This window comes from Azolla caroliniana, unplaced genomic scaffold (genome assembly GCF_043228905.1).
Source record: "Azolla caroliniana isolate FFs.n. ecotype wild unplaced genomic scaffold, voAzoCaro1.0.p SCAF_12, whole genome shotgun sequence".
NCBI classification, from domain to species: Eukaryota; Viridiplantae; Streptophyta; class Polypodiopsida; order Salviniales; family Salviniaceae; genus Azolla; species Azolla caroliniana.
Window position 1 is genome coordinate 7,454,421 of NW_028230447.1, and position 19,062 is coordinate 7,473,482.

General features: G+C 41.1%; 1 protein-coding gene across 4 annotated transcripts; it reads right to left on the reverse strand.

Annotated features, from left to right (window-relative positions):
- Nucleotides 1-5,937: 5,937 nt before the first annotated feature.
- LOC147856997 (transcription factor GTE4-like) lies at nucleotides 5,938-10,438 on the reverse strand. 4 transcript variants are annotated; one of them, XR_015530630.1, is made up of 7 exons: nucleotides 10,310-10,438; nucleotides 9,354-9,961; nucleotides 7,875-8,659; nucleotides 7,747-7,795; nucleotides 6,578-6,702; nucleotides 6,350-6,467; nucleotides 5,938-6,236 (listed from the first exon to the last, which is right to left on the reverse strand). XR_015530630.1 is itself a non-coding variant. In XM_087328698.1 (5 exons), exons 2-5 carry the CDS (start codon nucleotides 9,841-9,843, stop codon nucleotides 7,489-7,491), a joined length of 1,335 nt encoding a protein of 444 aa, XP_087184824.1. In that variant the 5' UTR covers nucleotides 9,844-9,961; nucleotides 10,310-10,438; the 3' UTR covers nucleotides 7,178-7,488. The 4 variants fall into 4 exon arrangements, 1 of the variants encoding a protein (XP_087184824.1); XR_015530631.1 differs by having other exon boundaries at nucleotides 6,578-7,085; XR_015530632.1 differs by lacking the exons at nucleotides 5,938-6,236; nucleotides 6,350-6,467 and adding an exon at nucleotides 6,928-7,085 and having other exon boundaries at nucleotides 6,575-6,702.
- Between the last annotated feature and the right edge of the window lie 8,624 nt (nucleotides 10,439-19,062).

Sequence of the window (19,062 nt, forward strand, 5' to 3'; positions counted from 1 at the left end):
GATGTTCGGATTAAAGACGGCACCGGCCATGTTCCAACGCATCATCTCAGAGATTTTCAACGAGTATATTCCGGTGTTCATGCAAGTGTTCCTCGACAACTTTGTCGTGTATGGCCAGCAGCTGGAGCATATGACCCAGCTACGGCTCTGTCTCAAACAATGCCAACACGCTCGCTTGAGCTTAATTCCGGCAAAATACGCATTCTTGGTGACAAGCAACAACCTGCTTGGGCACATAGTTAGCCAGGAAGGTATCGCCATGGACCCGGATAAAGTGCAAGCCATTCTGAATGCCCCTGCGCCCCCTACCGCGAAGGCCCTCAGCAGATTCTTGGGCCAAATTAGATGGCATAGCCAGATGTTGCGACACCTGGCCGATTTCGCGACTCCTTTACACGCGGCGATGCATAGACTCCCATTTCAGTGGTCTTCAACAGAAGACGAGGCGTACCAAGCCTTGAAGTTAATGCTCTCCCATGCCCCTATGGTACAGGCACCGGTCTGGTCGGAACCTTTTCACGTCTTCGTAGACGCATCAGATATAGCCATTGACAGCGTGCTCATGCGGCGCACACCACCAAATTGGTACCGGCCAGTGTATTACGTTAGCCGACAACTCTCGGCCGCGGAGAAGAACTACTCAACCACTAAATGTGAGGCCCTCGATATGGTTTACAACATCAACAAATTTCGACATTATCTCTTGGGCCGGAACTTCACATTCCACATCGACCACTCGGCCCTCCTCTACTTGGTTAATAAGCAGGCCCTCACAAGTCACCTGGCCCAATGGATGCTCCTGCTACAGGAGTTTGATTTTCAGATCCAGCACCGGCCCGGCGTCCAACACGCCGTAGCTGTCTACCTGAGCCACCTCGAGTTAAGCGAACCAGCCGTGTCCACGTACGATGAATTACCCGATGCCGCCATTTTCAGTCTCGCAACGGTACCAGACACAAATGAGGACAAATGGATCGCAGAGATGACCCATTTTCTCTGCACCGGCCTTCCTCCCGACCACTTGACCCTCGACACTCGAAAACGACTAGCTGTCAGGAGCCTAAATTTCTATCTTGTCTCCGACACCCTTTACCACAAAGGCTCGGATGGCATCTGGCGTCGTGCAATCCGTCAATTTGAGAAACCCGCAATCCTCTAGGAGGCACATCGCGGAATCGCGGGGGGACATTACGCTGGAGAGGCCACGGCAAGAAAAATATGGCAGAGTGGCTTGTGGTGGCCCACAACAAAGAAAGATGCTCATGAATTCTGTCGACAATGCAATCTATGTCAACGCATGGGACAACCGACTGAGCAATCCCGGATGCCGCACCAACCCATTCTTCCGTTAGAGCCATTTCAAAAGTGAAGTTAGATTTTGTAGTACCTTTTAAACCAGTCGCGGCCCGCACTGGTAACAAATACATCATCATGGCCACGGACTATTGCACAAAATGGGTCGAGGCTAAGGCACTACGGGACAATACCGCTGCATCCACGGCAAAATTCGTATACGAACATCTATGGTGCCGATATGGATGCCCAATCGAGCTCATTAGTGACCAAGGCGGGCATTTTCTAAACCATATAATTCGTGAACTCACTACACACTACGCGGTCGTACATAAGAAAAGTATGTCGTACTATCCACAAGCAAACGGATTGGCAAAGTCGACTAATAAAATTTTGTAGACAATCCTGAAAAAGATCGTCAATGAGAACTGCACCGATTGGGATGCCAAGCTCGGTGAGCAACTCCTCGAACTCGGTGAACAACGAGTGGCTAGCATGGCTCACTTGGAGCAACGCCAACGGCAACGCAAAGCATTCGTTGATCGACACCGAAAGGGTACGGAGAAAGCACTTACCATCGGCAAACCGGTGCTGGTCTTCCAAACATGACTCGGTGCTATGCCGGGCAAATTACGATTTCGATGGAGATGCCCCTTCAGGATAATTGACGAGTTTAACGGCACATTCCAACTCAGCACACTTGCCGGAGACATCGTCAAGAGCTGGGCAAATGGCTTCCACCTTTGACCTTACCTCGGGACGACCCCAATTAATCCTTTCGCCGTCATCGACGGCACGGACCAGCTCCCGGACAATGCCTCGAATGAGGCCATGTGTCCCCATCAATAAAATCATGACCTACCCACCAAATGTATATAGTAGGAATGATTTTTAGTAGTTAAATTAGCATTACCTAGAATTACCTAACTAATCACCCCAATCACGAGATTTTTTTTAGGTGCACCAACTAGTCACATCCACTTTAAAATAGAATATTGAAGAAGCAAGCACAGAATGCTTCGCTCCTCATGGAACTACCAGATCTGAACATGGCCTTAGTCGAGGCATATCGCAATCTACACCACACTACTCAGGCAGCCAAGGACATGGCCCGATGTATCAAAACGGCGCATCAGCAAGCCAAACGGGCTACCGAGCTATGGCAAGCCGCCGAGGAGAAACTGGCAACATTCAAGCAGCAACATCCAGAACAACCGTCGTTAAGCCTCCCTGCGCCGAGTGACGATGTCTCACCAGCCACTCTTCTGAACCCGAGCCTGGGTGTTGCGGGTACCAAAGCACACAAAGACGACACCACTCACCCCAGGGTAGCCACGGTCGATGTCAGCACAATGACGGACATGGTACAAACAAGTGAGCCCTCGTCATGGGCAGATATCAGCCCGCACCACCAAACCCGCCATGCCTCCACGCAAACACCACCACCTCCAGTCGTCATGGAACGCTCTACATAGACAGACAGGGAACCCTCTCCCCAAATCCAGCAAGCGGCAACCCAGACAGGGCCTCCCCTTCGAGATTACCAGGAGGAGCTTAAGGTCCAGATCGCTCTGGCCGAGTTGGTAGAACAGAACCACAACAACATTCTTGGCCAGCTACGGAACAAGCCGCGGGCCGCGAAGCCGACCTCAAGCGACTACTCGTTGAAAGGTCGACCGCACTCCAAGAACGAGAAAGAGAGGTGATGACCCTTCAGGTCTCTATCACTGAGGCCAAAGAACGTTTCATCCAAGAAGCAAAGCGGAATAGCCAACGGGAACAAGAGCTCTTCGTAGACAACCAGGACTTACGACGTCATCAAAGGGCCTTACAAGACATGGCCAACGAACATATGCCGAAGTGGAGGATCTCGAAAGAGCAAAGGGCAAAAATTTCCGATGCGTATCACCAGTTGCAAACCGAGCACATCGCCGCCAAAGAACAACATCGGGACGCTTGGCAACAGGACATGGACGAAACGGTAGCTCAGCTCACCAAACGTTATGAGTAGACAATCACGCTCATCACCGAAAAAGCAAAAGATAATCAAGCTACTTTAGCACTCCTCGTCCGCAAAAGCCAAGAAGAAGCCAAGGCCGCAAGGGAGGCAATGGAAGTTCACCGCGCCAGCATCGGCATGGACGATACTAAAATCAAGATCCTAATCAACAAGTATTGCCAGCAATTCACCACGAAGATCAAAGAAATGCTTGACCATGTCTGGCAGGGGTGGTCAGCCCAAGCCACAGACCTACACATACTACACATGAATGCCGAGAACCGAGGGTTTTACAAGATGGATGACACCAGCATCCAAACCCTCCGTGAAGACTTAACTGAGGAATATCATACCTTAGCAGTGTCCCACATTGCGGCCATCGAGCAACTTCTAGAGGAATTCAACAACGATCTAATGGTGTTTCGCTTAGAAGCCGAAGCTTACGAGGAGGAACGCCTAGCTACCGGGAGTAACAGAGCTCCCACAACCAACGAGCAAGGACTCGAGCCACCCACCATGGCGGCAAGATCGGAGGAACTTGCCCCTACAGACCGCCACATCCCACTCGATCCACAGACTACAACCACGACCCTGCCTGAACCGGTCCAACAGAGGAGGGTGCACATGACAACACGGCCATCCCCGACTCGGCAACAAAACCTCCATCACCAACCCCACCTTCCGAGCAACCAGACCAACCCCATGCCCCTGAGTATATCCTCGGCATATTGGAAGAGGAATAAAACAAACCTATAAGCCCTCGTATGAACGGGCAATTTTTGTAATCTGTGTTGTTTTGTCAAATCCATGTTTACTCCTCCACATCGTGAACCGTGGGTCCGACGGACAAAGTCCTGTCCCACGGGCGTGCCAGGTGTTGTCCATAGGCCAAAAATATAAATATATTATGTAAACTCGCCGTTAGGTAGAAGAGTAGGTGAGGAAATAGGTAAGACTAGAAATAGCCGTGTTTTAGCCCTCACAATCAGCCGATGGCTCGGTTCTGTCTGAAGGGGAAAACTATATAACCCGAGTTATGCATACCTCAAGGGGGGATTATCTAGATCATTCTTAGTGAGCGTATTATCCTAGCAGCAAGCTTTGTACGAACTATTTCCGGCTGAGAGCCGAGTACTGTAATCGTTGTGAGCTTCATCATTTAATATAAGTTTTGTTTTTTCTAATCTTCTATCTGTGTATTCTCCCCGTACTCGTAAATCGAGCTACGTTTATGCCTAACGGGTTGTAGCCCGTGTACACTCCCCGTGTACGCTCCCCGTTCTCCTTAATTTTTCCCCGTGTAGAAGAGGCTTCCACGTAACACAATCCCTTGACACCGATAGCCTGTGGGTTCATCGAAGGTGTTTCCCCAGAAACGGTTAACATCTCTCTCTCTCTCTCTCTCTCTCTCTTGTTAGGGTTGATCAAGGTATTTGTGCAACTAGTTATTCGAACGCATTGAACATGTGAAATCAAAATTTGAGGGTTATCAAACATAAAGTAATGGAGGAACAGAAACGTCAATAAAGTATAGTTGCACAAGCCTCATCTCTTTAAAGCTTTTCTTTATCTTGTTTCACTCCTTTCCTTCGGATGTTATAACTTGATCATTATAGTCACCTCCACATGTTGGGTATTGTGGATTGGCATCATGTTCAATACTAGGAAAAGCATATTCTGGGCACCAACTAAAAAATGGGAGATGTTCACTATTTACCATTATGCCATTCTTTCATTAGATTCAGCATCCTTAAAGTAGTTATTGAAAAGGTGCAACACTCAATTTCTTGGGACCAATACATAGGGACAATTTCTTGGGACCGATACATAGGGACAATTTCTTGGGACCAAACAAATATGTAAAACATATTATAAGAGCATACATTCAATTACTGTTTAAGAGGCTCTCTCTCTATTCAAAAAAAGGTGTCTATGTTCAAGAGATTACAGAAATACGACAAACATTCAAGAAGGGTCTCAACACAAAATTTCCTCAAGAAGGCACAAACCCCTTTAAAATAATATTTGCATTAAAAAACATTGGTTCTCTCAATCCATTTTCTTTTTGATATTGCTTGATTCTGCTGCCTTACCTAAGAAATGGTTCTTCCACTGGATTTAAATCAATAATTGTTTACACATATCTGATACATCTTGAGTATGTCGCCTTTACTTTAAAATGATACTCTACAAGGTAATCCATGAACCACTGACAATAGCCAGTCCTTGGCATATTCTCCAGTGTGAGAAGCAGCCCATTCTGAATTAATATTTAAATTTAAAAGTGGTGTTTCTTGCATCTGCATTTCTGTATGATGCCTATTGCTTATTTGACAATGCTTTCTATTTCCTTTCATCCAAATGGTGAAGTAAGACACAAAATATCACAATAACAGTATTGATGGCAAACCTAAGTGTCAAACACTTTACAGTAATTATATGCATATACTAGAAATAACAACTGATTGCTAAGGAATGGCAATGTAGGGTAAAGTGATCCACCATCGATATACAAGTCCTGGTTATTGATGTGACAGACATCGCCTTAGGAGTTCAATCCATATAGAGAAAGTGTGTTAATTTCAACTTATCTACTATTTTAACATCAGTTATGATCAAAATCATGTACATAGTATCAAAGACCCAATACCAAATTACATGGCATTATAAAATGAAGTGGGTGCCTGCATTTCGAGACTAAATTGACTATCTACACTTTTTACATCAGTGCAATCAAAATCATGTAGTATCTATCACAGACACAATACCAAATTGTATGGCATCACCAAATAACATGGTGCTTTCATCACATGACTAAATGATTATTCTACAAATGATTATCAGCTCTTTATAATCATCATCATTATTATCAATGACATAGGGTTGGTGTCAAAAATGGTTGGCTGCTGGTAATTCAGCCTTTTCCCAGTTGGTTTTGCAACATCTGTGCGAAAGAGAGAAACATAAGAACGAAGACAATATAGCCAGAAGAAGCAAATGGACATATGCACCATATCATTGCATAAATCTAAGTAATGTACAAAATCAACAGCTTACATTGTATTGAAGAAGTTGGACTCGAGTTTTTAGCAACCTAATATGGTTCGCCAAGATTATATATAGATATACATATGCACAATTGTGTGCGTACATATCTATCAAGAATATACACAATCTGCATCCATAAAAGAGATATCATCCTTGAGAAGTGAATTATCTGAACTACCAAATAAAAGCATTTATAGGCCAAATCATTAATAGTTGCATTTATACCTAATGCCTTACCAGCAGCAAAAAATCTTCTGAACCTCAGCATCAGCTCCAAGGTCTATTCATAATGCTTCTATGTCCAAGGGGAGAGGCACCAACACAAGAACTCGTCCTACCATCACCAGCATTCGAACATCCACCTGGATTAGAATGACTTTCATAAGGAAGCATTCTGATCGACATATGTTCATTATCAATCTTGTAATAACAGGGGATTCATTGTGTACAAAACATACTGAGAAACTCCAACAACATCACTGAAACAAAACTTAAAAAGATGCCCATCGCTAAAATTGAACAGGTGTTGGAAAATCCCCCATCTAGTCACCATTTGAAGACAAGGCAAGAACCCATATTGTTCAGACCTTGTACCCCAGACCACCTCGGCATCAACATTCTGTTATCCTCGCCTTGTGTGCTATCCACAGGCTTCCCCATTTGAAACTCCATTTATATTTGACCAAATACATGTCCACCTGGATACTAGACACCTGTCCCAACTAGCTTCCATGTATATTCCCTCCTATCAACAAATGTAAGAACTGGATGTAAAAATGACGGCACTGCAAGGTTGCAGAACTGGATGTAATTACCCATCACTGTCCTCCCTTTCCACATCAAATACTCATTAGTACATTAGGGCCTTGTTGAATTTCCTCTTGTTGATTGGGTACGATAATAATGTTACATTTAAGACTAATAAGGATCAAAAAGTTCCATATACTTTTCTAGAAACTTTTATTAGCACATTAAATCCTACCAGAATTTACTGTGATGGTTAAGTATTACCAATTAGAATTAAGGCTATATTAACCACATTGAGGGTTGAAGAAAGACTCAGTCAGTAGGCAAACCCCATCAGGATATTGTTGGTTGTCATTCCTAGAGATTTTTTTCCCTAATGGAGTTTTAACACCATTGGCCCTTCAAACAGCAGCTTGAAAAACAAAACAGAACAACACAAATAAGCGCATTTGCTACTACAATTAGTTTGGAACTGAAAGTGCTTGAGGTTTGTAACAAAACCCTGTTGTACCTCTTGAATTAAGATAGAGAAAGAGAGAACACAAAATATATCCAAGAAACACTCCTATACTTTTGTCCTTTGTATGAGAAATAAAAGCACGCACAAAAATCAAGAATAGTTTCGGCATCTTAATGGGCCAAAGCAAATGAAAAGATACCTTTTGTTCTCTTGACTTTTTCTTGATCCATATCAGTGTTTCCTTTATGCTGTGTGATGAAGTAAAAAACATGAGCATCCATGCTTTCCGAAATCTCACATCTTCTACCATTACATACCAAACCTTACCTGGCTATTTTGCACAAGTATCTTTGTGTTTATACCAGCAGTTTTAAGGCAGTCTTTCACATATTGATCCAATTCCCAGAGCGTCTCATTACTGAATGAATCAACATCCACTTCCATTTCATCAACTTTCTGATCCAAGGCAGGATTTCTTTGCCTCATCAACTGAATCACATCATCCTGCATGTGTACAGGCAATAGTTGCAAACTCCCTACTAGAATGACTTTCTCCTCATAACTCATTTCTCTTATTGGCTGATTGCTGAACATCGGAGCATCAGGCTTACTATTTTCTGATTGCTCTTGGCCTTTAGTGTTATCATGTGTTTCAGATGATATGATTCTAGCAGAAGAATTTGAGCTCTGAACAATCTTCCCTTCCATCTCTTGGCTAGTATCATGCTTCAAATTCATCTGAATTGATTCAAAATTCGCTTCAAAGAGATGTAGCAACTTATTAGCCATTGCATGCACATCATGCTCTTGAGGATTGTAGAGCATTGCGTTCAAAAAGGTTAACCTTACATCATTTGCAAACTCTTCTGCCGAATCATATTGGTAACCATCTAATTTAGACTTTACCGTGCCAAGATCCATTGGTGTTTGCACAACACGAAGATAATCCCTCAGACCTAATGCAACCACATCAACAGGCTCATTAAAGACCCACCCATATTTGTGTTTCATAAGTTTCTTAAGAATGTCGTGACAATGGGATGCAATCTCTGAATCTATTTTAGTGGGTCCAGTTTCAAGACGTGGAGTGCTTGGCGGATTTCTTTGATCATCTGCAAAATACGTCAACTTTAAAATACCATAGCCTATTAAGTATGATTCGTTATTTCTTTAATGTAGGCTTCTGAGATGCATAATTTTAAATCCACTCTAGTGGCAAAAGGAGTAGCCAAGCAAGAGCAGACACTTGGTAAATTAAAAGTACCCTACAATGTATGATCAATTATTTCTTTAACATGACCCCCATAAACCATTATCAAGTATTAATCATGGTAATAACAATAGTTATGACTTACTACTTGTAGTAGTTGGCATTATTAGGATGCTTAGTAGGTTAAAAGCAGTTGTAGTAGTTGCTGGTAGTAGTGGCCTTATTTCAGGCCTTTGTAAGCCAAAAAGACCCACTTATGTATGCTCGGTTATATCTTTACTGCGTGCTTCTTTGGATCACCCTATTTTAAATCCACACTTGTAGCAGTAGTAGTTGCATTACTTCCGTGCTTAATAAGTTAAAAGTACGTTATAATCATTATGGGGTAATGTATGCTTTGGCATTGCTTTAATAGCAGTTTTAAGGTACCCCATAGTGGTAGGTTTTCTTATTTCTTTAACGTAGAATTTTCTGCCATTTGGATTACCTAAAATCTATAGTAGTATTGGTGGTAACAGTGCCATAGTAGTCACTAATAGTACTAGTATTACTTCAGTGATGTTTAGCTTTGGAGAGTTGTAAAGAGTCTTGCTTACCGAGACATGAGTTGTTTGTATGAGGCGGAGGTGGATGAAGCGTTTGAGAAAACAACTCATTGGACGTTGTGGCTGAATCTCTCTCTTGGACACCCGCGTGAGGACTGACCCTAGATAATTCTGCATCACTCAGTGAAGGATAAACCTCCTCCATACACTGATACCTTCTTCTCAATTGCAACTCTCTCTCTTCGAGCTTCAACGACAATCCTTGCACTTTGTTTAATTCCACCCTCAACAAATTTCGAAGCTCTCTTCTTTGGTCTTTTTTCATCTTCTCTGGCAAAACGCTCATTGATCCTTTGGGAGACTTTGGAAGCCCTCTCAATATAGCATCAGATCGATGCATGATTCCCTGTTTCTCTGCCTTAGATTGAAAATCCAGACCACTAAGATCATAATTCCAGCAAGATGAATCATCAGATGTTGCTTCAAAATCCACTGGTTTGGAATTGATCAACCCTTGTCTTCTCTGCCTGGCCATGACCATATCCTATCTACCAAGAGAGGAGCAGGTGCAAAATTCTAGTGGCACTTAGATCCTTTGACCAAGGATCAATCAATCCGTCAATTTGTTCAGGATTGAGCCTTACCATAGAAAAAATATTCTGTGAAAAAGAAATCAATCAAATCTCTTGTTAAGGGTGAATGCATGGATAATCCATGCTTGAAAAGGAAACCATGGGAAAACAAGAAGCAAACCCGAAGCACATTAGGATAACACAAGAGACCCCAATGATATCAAGATGAAACAGGAGATCCTACGTGCATCAACATCAAACAAGAAAATCCTGACTATACCCACACCACACCAAGAAAGAAACCCTAAGTACAACAAGAAACTAGAAACTTAAGAATGTCAGGATGAAACAAGAAAACCCTAAATATATATATCACCAAGTACCAGGAAGGAACAGCCAGAAAAATAGCAAAAAATTGCTGGGCAAGAGACTTACCTGGTCTTATTTTGATTGACACATAGGGAAGGGATCAAAGCTATCTGTTTTCAATTTTTTCTTCCTCTTAATTTCCTCTGTTTCTGTTGCCTCTGCAAAAATAGGAGGGCAATTACATACATACATACATTACATAATTGGGTACCATCATATGAAAGGAAGCACATTCATCATGAGATCCGGGGGACATTCATTGGCATGGACATTGGGCGGGCGCTCACATGGACACCGAGTCTTGACACCAATCAATGTGAGCCAAACTGTGAAACACATGTTTTGCATGCTATTCGCTTGTGACACAGTTTAGTATGCAAATCGCTTCTTCGAATCCAATGGTTCATAGTTTCATATACTCTACCAACTTCCAAGCAAACGATGGCGGAGAGGTACACACTCTGAAAGGTTTTATTGTCGTCCTCAAATATAGTCCATGGGACCATAATTTTTTCATGTTGTGTGTGTGGAGTTTGATAAGTGATCCTCAATGTTCAAGACATAGCAATTGAAAGTGTGCATTGTGATTGAGAGAGGTATAGATTAGGATTCAAAGTGTGGGGAAAGCTAGGTTGAAGGTGGAGCTTTGTTATGGAGTGTGACATTCAAATGTGTGAGCACTAAGAGTAAATATATGCATAATTGATGCACCACCATCTCATTTTCACATGGAAGAGAATGTGACCTAAATCATGTGGAAATGATAGTGCGTGTGCGAACAAGTGGATGTGTTGTATTGTAATGGGTTAGTATGAGTTACCTTTTCAGAGAAGATCCATCCACGTCTCTCTCAAGTCGCGATTTACTAGCATTGGAAAAAAACTAAGTTTTCATTCAAAAACTATGAAGGCATCATGAAGCATGTATATTGTATCTTGTCTTCAAAATGCTTTCATCATACATTGCATCCATCCAAATAGTCAACATTTTGCTTTATAAAGTTAATTCATAGTGATTGGGTCTTGAGAAGTAAAAGAATGTATGATGGTTGTTTCTTGACTTGAAAAAACTTCATAAGAGAGATATGCATAAGACAAAGCAACCATTAACGTCACTTAGTTGTTTGAGTGTCACTATTATCTATTTGATCGAGTCGCTCAATGGTGTTGGGGTGTTCTATAATCAAGAGGTCCTTAGTAGGTACTAGGAAATTCATAAAACATAATGTTAGAATAATCAAGGTTCCAAATGTCCGGCTCTTTAAAATGAGGACTATATACTAAATGTACCTCTATTAGTTTTCTCATCCTATCGTGACTTGGTAATGGTCATAGGCCAAAACATATAAAAAGGCCAACATCTTGTAATTTTGAACTTTTTTTTATATTAGTAAAACCATCATATCGTGTCTTTCTCTTTTTCTTTTCTTTCCTTAGTCACATCGCTCTTGGCTTTTGTCCCTCCAACACTAATGACCACATATAGTGAACCAAATCTTGTGGACAAGAAGACAATAATATGGATGATGATTGTCACTTCTTCAAACTAGGTTTATGCATATGGAGATGCACTCCATGAGTTGGAATATGAGCTATCACTCGTGAAAACAACGATGTGTATTGTTGCCAATTGGTGATCACAAGTGGGTAGTTTTCTTTGTCTCTCGCATAATGATATTATATTATGAATATGTCATTCTACTTCGCCCTTATATTATGAAGGTTATTTCAACTCACAATAATAGAGTGAGAGCCTACCACTAAGTAACAAGGCCTAATGAAAAGATGCCACCACATTGCTAGCATTGCAAGGCCAATGATAGTATCACCATCAACTCGTGGTTGCCATTGGACCATTGTTATAGCCTATAGGGATGACAATAGGAACTACATATTTATAAAGAGTAATTTCAATGATTTCAAAGTACGATAAGTGGGAATCTAGTTATCCTATGACCTCCTTCATTATGACATATTGAGGATTTGCCAAGGCTCTATTTGATGGGACAAAGATTTCTTAAATTAGATCCAATAATCACAAATTTTATAGTGTAAAATAAAGTAGTATTTGGTGGCATGGGATGCAAATGGAATTTATGTTCATCTCTTGTCCTTCACTTTATGGTGGTTAAACACCAGCGAACTATAATTTTCTTAATCTCAATTTACATTTCTTTATCAGTATAAATCAATCCATAATGGTTGTTGTTGTGATGGGGCATGTCGTCAACACCATTGCCAATGAAGTCATTGTTACATTTGGAATGCCAATACTATTAGAATGTTGCCACTAATGAAGACACCATTGACAATGATGTAAAATGATAAAGGATATGGAGATGAAGAAGCTGGATGGTTGAGTGAGTGAAGAATGGCGCGAAAAATTACTAGCATAGAACACAGATGTGAGACAAGAGTTGAGTGATGGTCGATTGCAAAACCAAGTGATCATGCCAATGGCTTGTAACCATTAGCCAAGAGTAGAGAAATATTTGTGTGGAGTGATAACTAGGCCAATGGGTTTATATCCATTAGTTGAAAGATGAGATTGTGATCAATGCCCCAAACAAAGCCAAGAAATTACTAGGTCAACGATCTGTGGCCAATTGCCAAGACTATTGGTTGATTGACAATTGTGTATACAGTCAGAAGACCAACAATTGTAGATTGGGTGTAAAACAGGAAGAATAATTCAAAGGAGAGTACTATGTGTTCAATGAGAGTTAACTTGCAATGTCGGCCAAAGTTTAGAACATTAAGTTGAATGAGGGGAGGAAAACCCAAAAACCGTGTATAAATAGCACATAAGGTAACATACAAAGTGTGGCTCTTTCTATAATATACTTGTGTAACAATTGACTATCTAGTTTTTCCATTTTTATTTGTGCAAATAATGTTCTAAAAATAATAATAAACAATATATTTGTTGTTTCTCAATTGCGATGTAGTGCAATGGTCTATATAATTTGTTTGTGAGGAATCAACATACATTGTTGTGTAACCACATACATGATATGGATAATAGTATTCTACCCTTGAGAGAAGTACACCATTTGACTAAAGTCTAAGACTCATAGGTGGTTGTCTTGTGTGTATTGCACGGATTGATGGTTAAATGAAATCACATTTGATGCAATATTTGTGTCTTCAATCCCATCGAATGCCATTAATCTGCCTAACCCATTAATCCTAGTCTTTATTTTGCACCCATGGATTTTTATAACCACTTCATCCTATTAATCAACTATTCACATACATTTCAACTAAACTTTTGGATTTTGATGCTTAATTAGTGAACTTGGGGTTCATTTGCATCCTCCACAAAGGCTCAACACAAGGGAAGCCCTGCACAAGGGCTAATTGTGCAACTGCCAACAAAAGTGTGCTCAACTTCGAATCTACATGGAAAGAATGAATTGGTGTTCAATCCCATTTGATGCCATTAATTCGCCTAATGCATTCCTAGTCTCTATTTTGCACCCACATATCTTTATACCCATGTCCTCCTATTAATGTATTTAATCTACTATTCACATAAATTTTGACTAAGCTTCCGGATTTTGATGCTTAATTAATGAACTTGGGACTCATTTGCATCCTCCACAAAGACTCAACACAAGGTAAAGCCCCCATGTTAGGGCTACATGTGAAACTACCAACAAAAGGGTGTTCAACATCAAATCAACATGGAAAGAAATTAATATGGTGAAGAGAGAGATTCTATAGTAGTAGATGTCAAAAAGTAGTGAGACTCAAACCCCCACCTCATCTTCAAATCTCTTGGATCCAGTCCCTTTCAATGGGTGGTGCTCGAGGTCCATGTCAAGTTTGACATAATGGTTATTAGGTTCTCTCATGTTCACCATATGTGGGTGTTGGGAAAACCAGGTCCCTCCAGATGGGACTTGCCGAATCAATGAGTAAACTCGATCGAGGCTGAAACCGAAATCGAAATCGAAAATCGATTTTGTGTCCGATTCGAGGGGCTATAATTGTAAATAGCAAGAAAGTTGTTTTAGTATATAAACAACTAGGGCAAACATTAAGAACGTAGTTGATCATTATTTAGTTGTATAGTGACACAGAAGGTAGTGGCTTCTGTAACTGTGAGTGAGTGAGAGTTAGCCAGTAACTCTACAACCATCAGTCTGACGAAGGAGACCTTAAGGTTGTTGCCTTGAAGCTTCTCATTGTACTCCTCATTATAGTGATATAGTTCGGAGTTTGAGGACTCCCGTGGTTTTTCCGTTTCGGGTTTTCCGCCTAAATATCTGTCTCTCGTTTCTGAGTTTGTTTTCGTTTTTTCTATTCTCTTTTGTCTGAGCATTACCTTGCTCAGTTTCTTTGCACCCGAACACATACGTGGGAACCGATTATGGCCGGTTAGGATCCTGACAATGGGTTCGAACCATCATATGCCTCAACCTTTGTGAGCATGATGAGAGAGTCTCTGTGAATATGCCCATATAAAGGAACACATATTGTTCCTTTGAGGGAAGAGGATATTGTGGTATACCAACAACCATGTAGATATGATGTACGACACGTGGAGCAACCACGCATTGTGGAAAGTAGTTGCATGGATAGAGCAGGTGCAATTGCTACACAATACACCGTATCACACACACACACACTTTCTTTTATATATACAATACAGAGTTACACATGCATACACCCATGCATAAAGACACATGCATCCACAAACATGACACATAGAGTACTTGAGGATATTGTAAATCTTGCTTGCTAGGAGCATGATCATGTGTTAATTCACACACACGAATTTTCTTGACATCGAATTTTGTCATTTTTGCTTCATGAGGTATCGAGGTAGATGATGTCATCGTGGAACTCCTTCAATATGACCAATGCTTCTCTTAGAGAAAATGTGGCCATACTATCTAAATTTTGTTTCACAAGGACCTTTTTGTTTGTATGTTTTTGTTCCATGTAGGATGCAAACTTTATGATAATCCATACATTCTCCCATTGTTTCTTCTTGATGTTATCATCCACAAATACCTCAAGCTCAATGTAGGATGCAAATTTGTATGATAACCATACATTCTACCTCAAGCAATTGGCACAAGGCTTGTGCTAGCATGGTGTTATCATCAACTAGAAGAACAATGTAGGGTACAAAATTGTATGATAGCCCAAACATTCTCCCATTGTTTTTTCTTGATGGCTTGTACCCTAAGTCTCATGTTTCTTCGCGAAGCCCGCCCTTCAACCCATTCATTTACTTCCTCCTCTCAAACACAAATACCTCAAGCAATTGGCACAAGACTTGTGCTAGCATGATGTTATCATCAATCAGACTCTTCCACCATGTTAGTGCTTGGACTTCTTGGCAACTTCTAGAACTACGTATCGACCCACCTCATCCAGCACGACCATGGGGCCTATCTTCCTCCGTGTATAACATCTTGTTATCAGTATGCATACTCGTCGATGCACCCGTGTGGTTCTCCTCTACAAGGAGCATTCACTGTAAGTCAAAAAACGAAGGCATATTCTCCCTCGTACAAACCGTCGTTCGGAATGCTCCGAACTTCAACACCAAACCCCCAAGACAAACCTGCACCATCTCATCCTCCTCGACGGTCACATTGATGGAGGCAAGAGAGTCGTTGATCTCCTTGATTCGGGTTGTGTAGTCGGCCATTGACATGCCTTTCTGTCGGACATTGCTCAACTCCTGTCTGAGTTGCAACTTTCATGTCGTGGTGCTTGCGGTGAGTACCCTTTTTAGGTTCGTCCACGCTTCCTTTGGCATCTTGGCATCCCGGATATGGCTTAACAGTTGATCATCGACATTGGTCGCGAATTAGTACATTACCTTGCTTGCCGCTTGTTCTCAAGTCGGAAAGTCCATGTGTGTCTCATCCGATGCTGCATCATTAGCTCTGTCGACATAACTAAAGTATTCATGTCCAAGCAGGTACTAGTGCATCTTGTACGACCAAGATGCGTAGTTGTTTCTGTCGAGCTTCTCCGTCAGAAGCAAGCTAACCATTCCTCTGTCCATTCTTTCCTTTCTGTTCTTTACCGGGTGTTAGGGTTTGTCTTTAACGAGTCGAAATCTCTTGTTGACAACAGACGATGTTCTAACCCTCGCACTCTGATACCATGTGAAAGTTAATGTACGAAAGTGTAGACAAAACCGGCTCCGCCGAATAACACCAAAGAACAGAAGTGAAGGTTTAATGGAAGCTTGAGAATACACAGTACGCGGGAGAGACATAGAGAGCAGAACATAAACTCTATTTCAAAACCAAACTCAATACTTTGTACATACAATTGTGCTTGACAACACTATTTATACAAGTCCTTAAAGGATTGACTAAAGTATTGACAAGTACTTCAATGCTCGTATTGAGTGACAAACACTAACTACTAGAAATATGCCTATGTACTAGGCTAGGATCGTAGGCCTCTAACAGCCTACTGGTTACACTGATCCGGATTACAATCCGACTCTCCGATCCGGCTCTTGGTTTCAGATACCGATCCAGACATCATTCCGGATACCGATCTGGGTCTCCATTCCGGATACCGATCTGGATCAGGTTGAGCTTGTCTGCTCAACAGAGCTTCTCTGTCACGACACAATGACATAAAATACATAGTTGGTGAGGATTGAACCTACAACCTCACATCAACAAGATGTTATGTCACTGTGTCATGACATTCTCCATCTTTTGGTCCTTTGTTGAATCATATATTGCCATCTAGTCTCATGTGAAATTGCCAACAAATTTTGACTCCACGTAGGTTCGGAGTTTGCTTAGAATAGTGTGGAACTGGTTAAGCGCTCTTGCCTTTAGCTTTCTCTATTATACGAGATCTAATGTATTTTACCTCGGGATCCCAAAAATGCTTTATTGACCATTGCCTTTCATAGTCATTGAAGAATGATGGGCCACTTGTCTTTTTGGGAGTTGATTGCTCCTCTTCCTCTATCTTCAGCTCTCTTGGAAGCACTACATCAATGCCATGTACCTTCCACAAATGTGCCTCTATGTCAGATTTTTTTGGGAACCACCATTGGACTAGCTGACATGACACATACACTATACATGTCTGATATTTGATCCCCCCCCAACCTTAGCCACACTTGAAGAGCGAGAGTTTCTCAACATAAATCTAGTGTGACATATGCATTAGAATAATCAGTATATAAATTATTGTAGTTGTATTACAAGAATGTACATCAACTCGCCTTTTGGAGGAGCATCCAAATATGATGGGTCGCGGTTTGGTATGGGGTTTGCAACCTCTTACCTTTGCCACCTCCATGTCATTTCCAACTACCACCTTAATAAATACGTTGTTTCTGGTACCCTTTCTTACAAAAACTATGCACCCAAAACCAAAGTTAGCACACATGCATCACTATTGTAGTCTCATATAGATTGTTTAAAAATGAATTGTGCCATACCTCCCTTGACTAGTTCTTTCACCTCAATCAACATCAAACTCTAAGAGCTCTTTGGAGTTGGTAGCCATCTATACAAGAAAGGCAAAATACAAATAATTACGAACATCAAAAACCACAAGAATCTAAAGCCTAATACTAGATTCAGAAACATGCATCCATATTGAGAAAATTTGGATTTCTAAATACCTCAATGGCGGTATATTCAGAAATCCTGCAAGTTTTCAAAATGCACATGTAGGCATATTTAGAAATCATCCAATGCATGCTAACCATTTTCGAGGACATATTTAGAAATCAACTAATGCATGCATCCAACAAGAGTGTAAATCCTATTACCATTTTCAAGAACATTTTAAGCATCCATTTACAAACACTCAAAAACTTTCACAAAACCATTCTCAAGTAGCAAACAAAAGTAGAAACCGATAAAATACATACTTGTCAATTCAACATGTGGTGATGCATATGCAAGTGTAGGTGGTTGGTAGGTGCAAGTGGTGATAGCTTCTTCCCTCCTAAACACCTGGTTGTCTGTTTCAAAAATGTGAGAAAAATATCAGACATTAGGGTTTTAGTTGACTCCCATGAGTTGGGTTCTTGTCTTTGAGTGGCGACTAAAGAGTGTCAAGTCGAGCAACTCAGATTCAGACAATCGAGTTAGTCAGGCTCCCAAAAATAAGATTGTTTGATGATGCACTTCTTTTTGGATAAAGATATGAAGATGAAGATTCCATGTGCCCTACACCGTTTGTGGTCACAATTCCCTCGCCAAACCTCTTTATGATTTGGGTGAAAGTAGACACGCTAGTATGTATGTATATGTGTGTGTGCATGTGTATTTATATACATGGACATGGATACATAGATGTATAGATCCATGTATGTATGCACACATTGTATAATACGAAATTATATAACATGGATAAACACTTTATACGGTTTATATGTGTACATTGCTTTATGGATATCTATTGATATCAATAAATATGTCCATACACAATACCGACCCATCAAAAACTCCTTCTCCAACTCTATACATAGTACCAACACATCAAACCCCTCCTCCACTCACCCTTCTTATCGAGAACCTCTCCTTCCATCCCCTTTTCAATCTTAATTGATTGGTGTGTGGCTCAATGACTATATGCGCGGTTGAGTGATACCTATTTGTGAAAAGATATCCTTTTTACCTTCCCTGAGAGACCACTTGCAATGGGGCCTAGCCCATGACAAGGATTGAACTTGGGTTCTCTCAAATTTATGACTTTGGTTTTCTCTCATCACAAGGAAATTGCCTAACATTGCATAATGGTTGGACAAAGTTGTTTTCATTCATCCATAGACAACTAAAATTATATGGTCTTGTTAGGAATATG

Bases quoted from the DNA above. Each gene is read 5' to 3' on its own strand.
- LOC147856997 (XM_087328698.1), bottom strand. From the start codon at position 9,843: ATGGTCATGGCCAGGCAGAGAAGACAAGGGTTGATCAATTCCAAACCA. The intron at 8,660-9,353 runs GTAAGCAAGACT...CGTATTTTGCAG, and splicing joins TACAAACAACTCATGTCTCG to ATGATCAAAGAAATCCGCCA. The intron at 7,796-7,874 runs GTAAGGTTTGGT...TTCATCACACAG, and splicing joins TACTTGTGCAAAATAGCCAG to CATAAAGGAAACACTGATAT.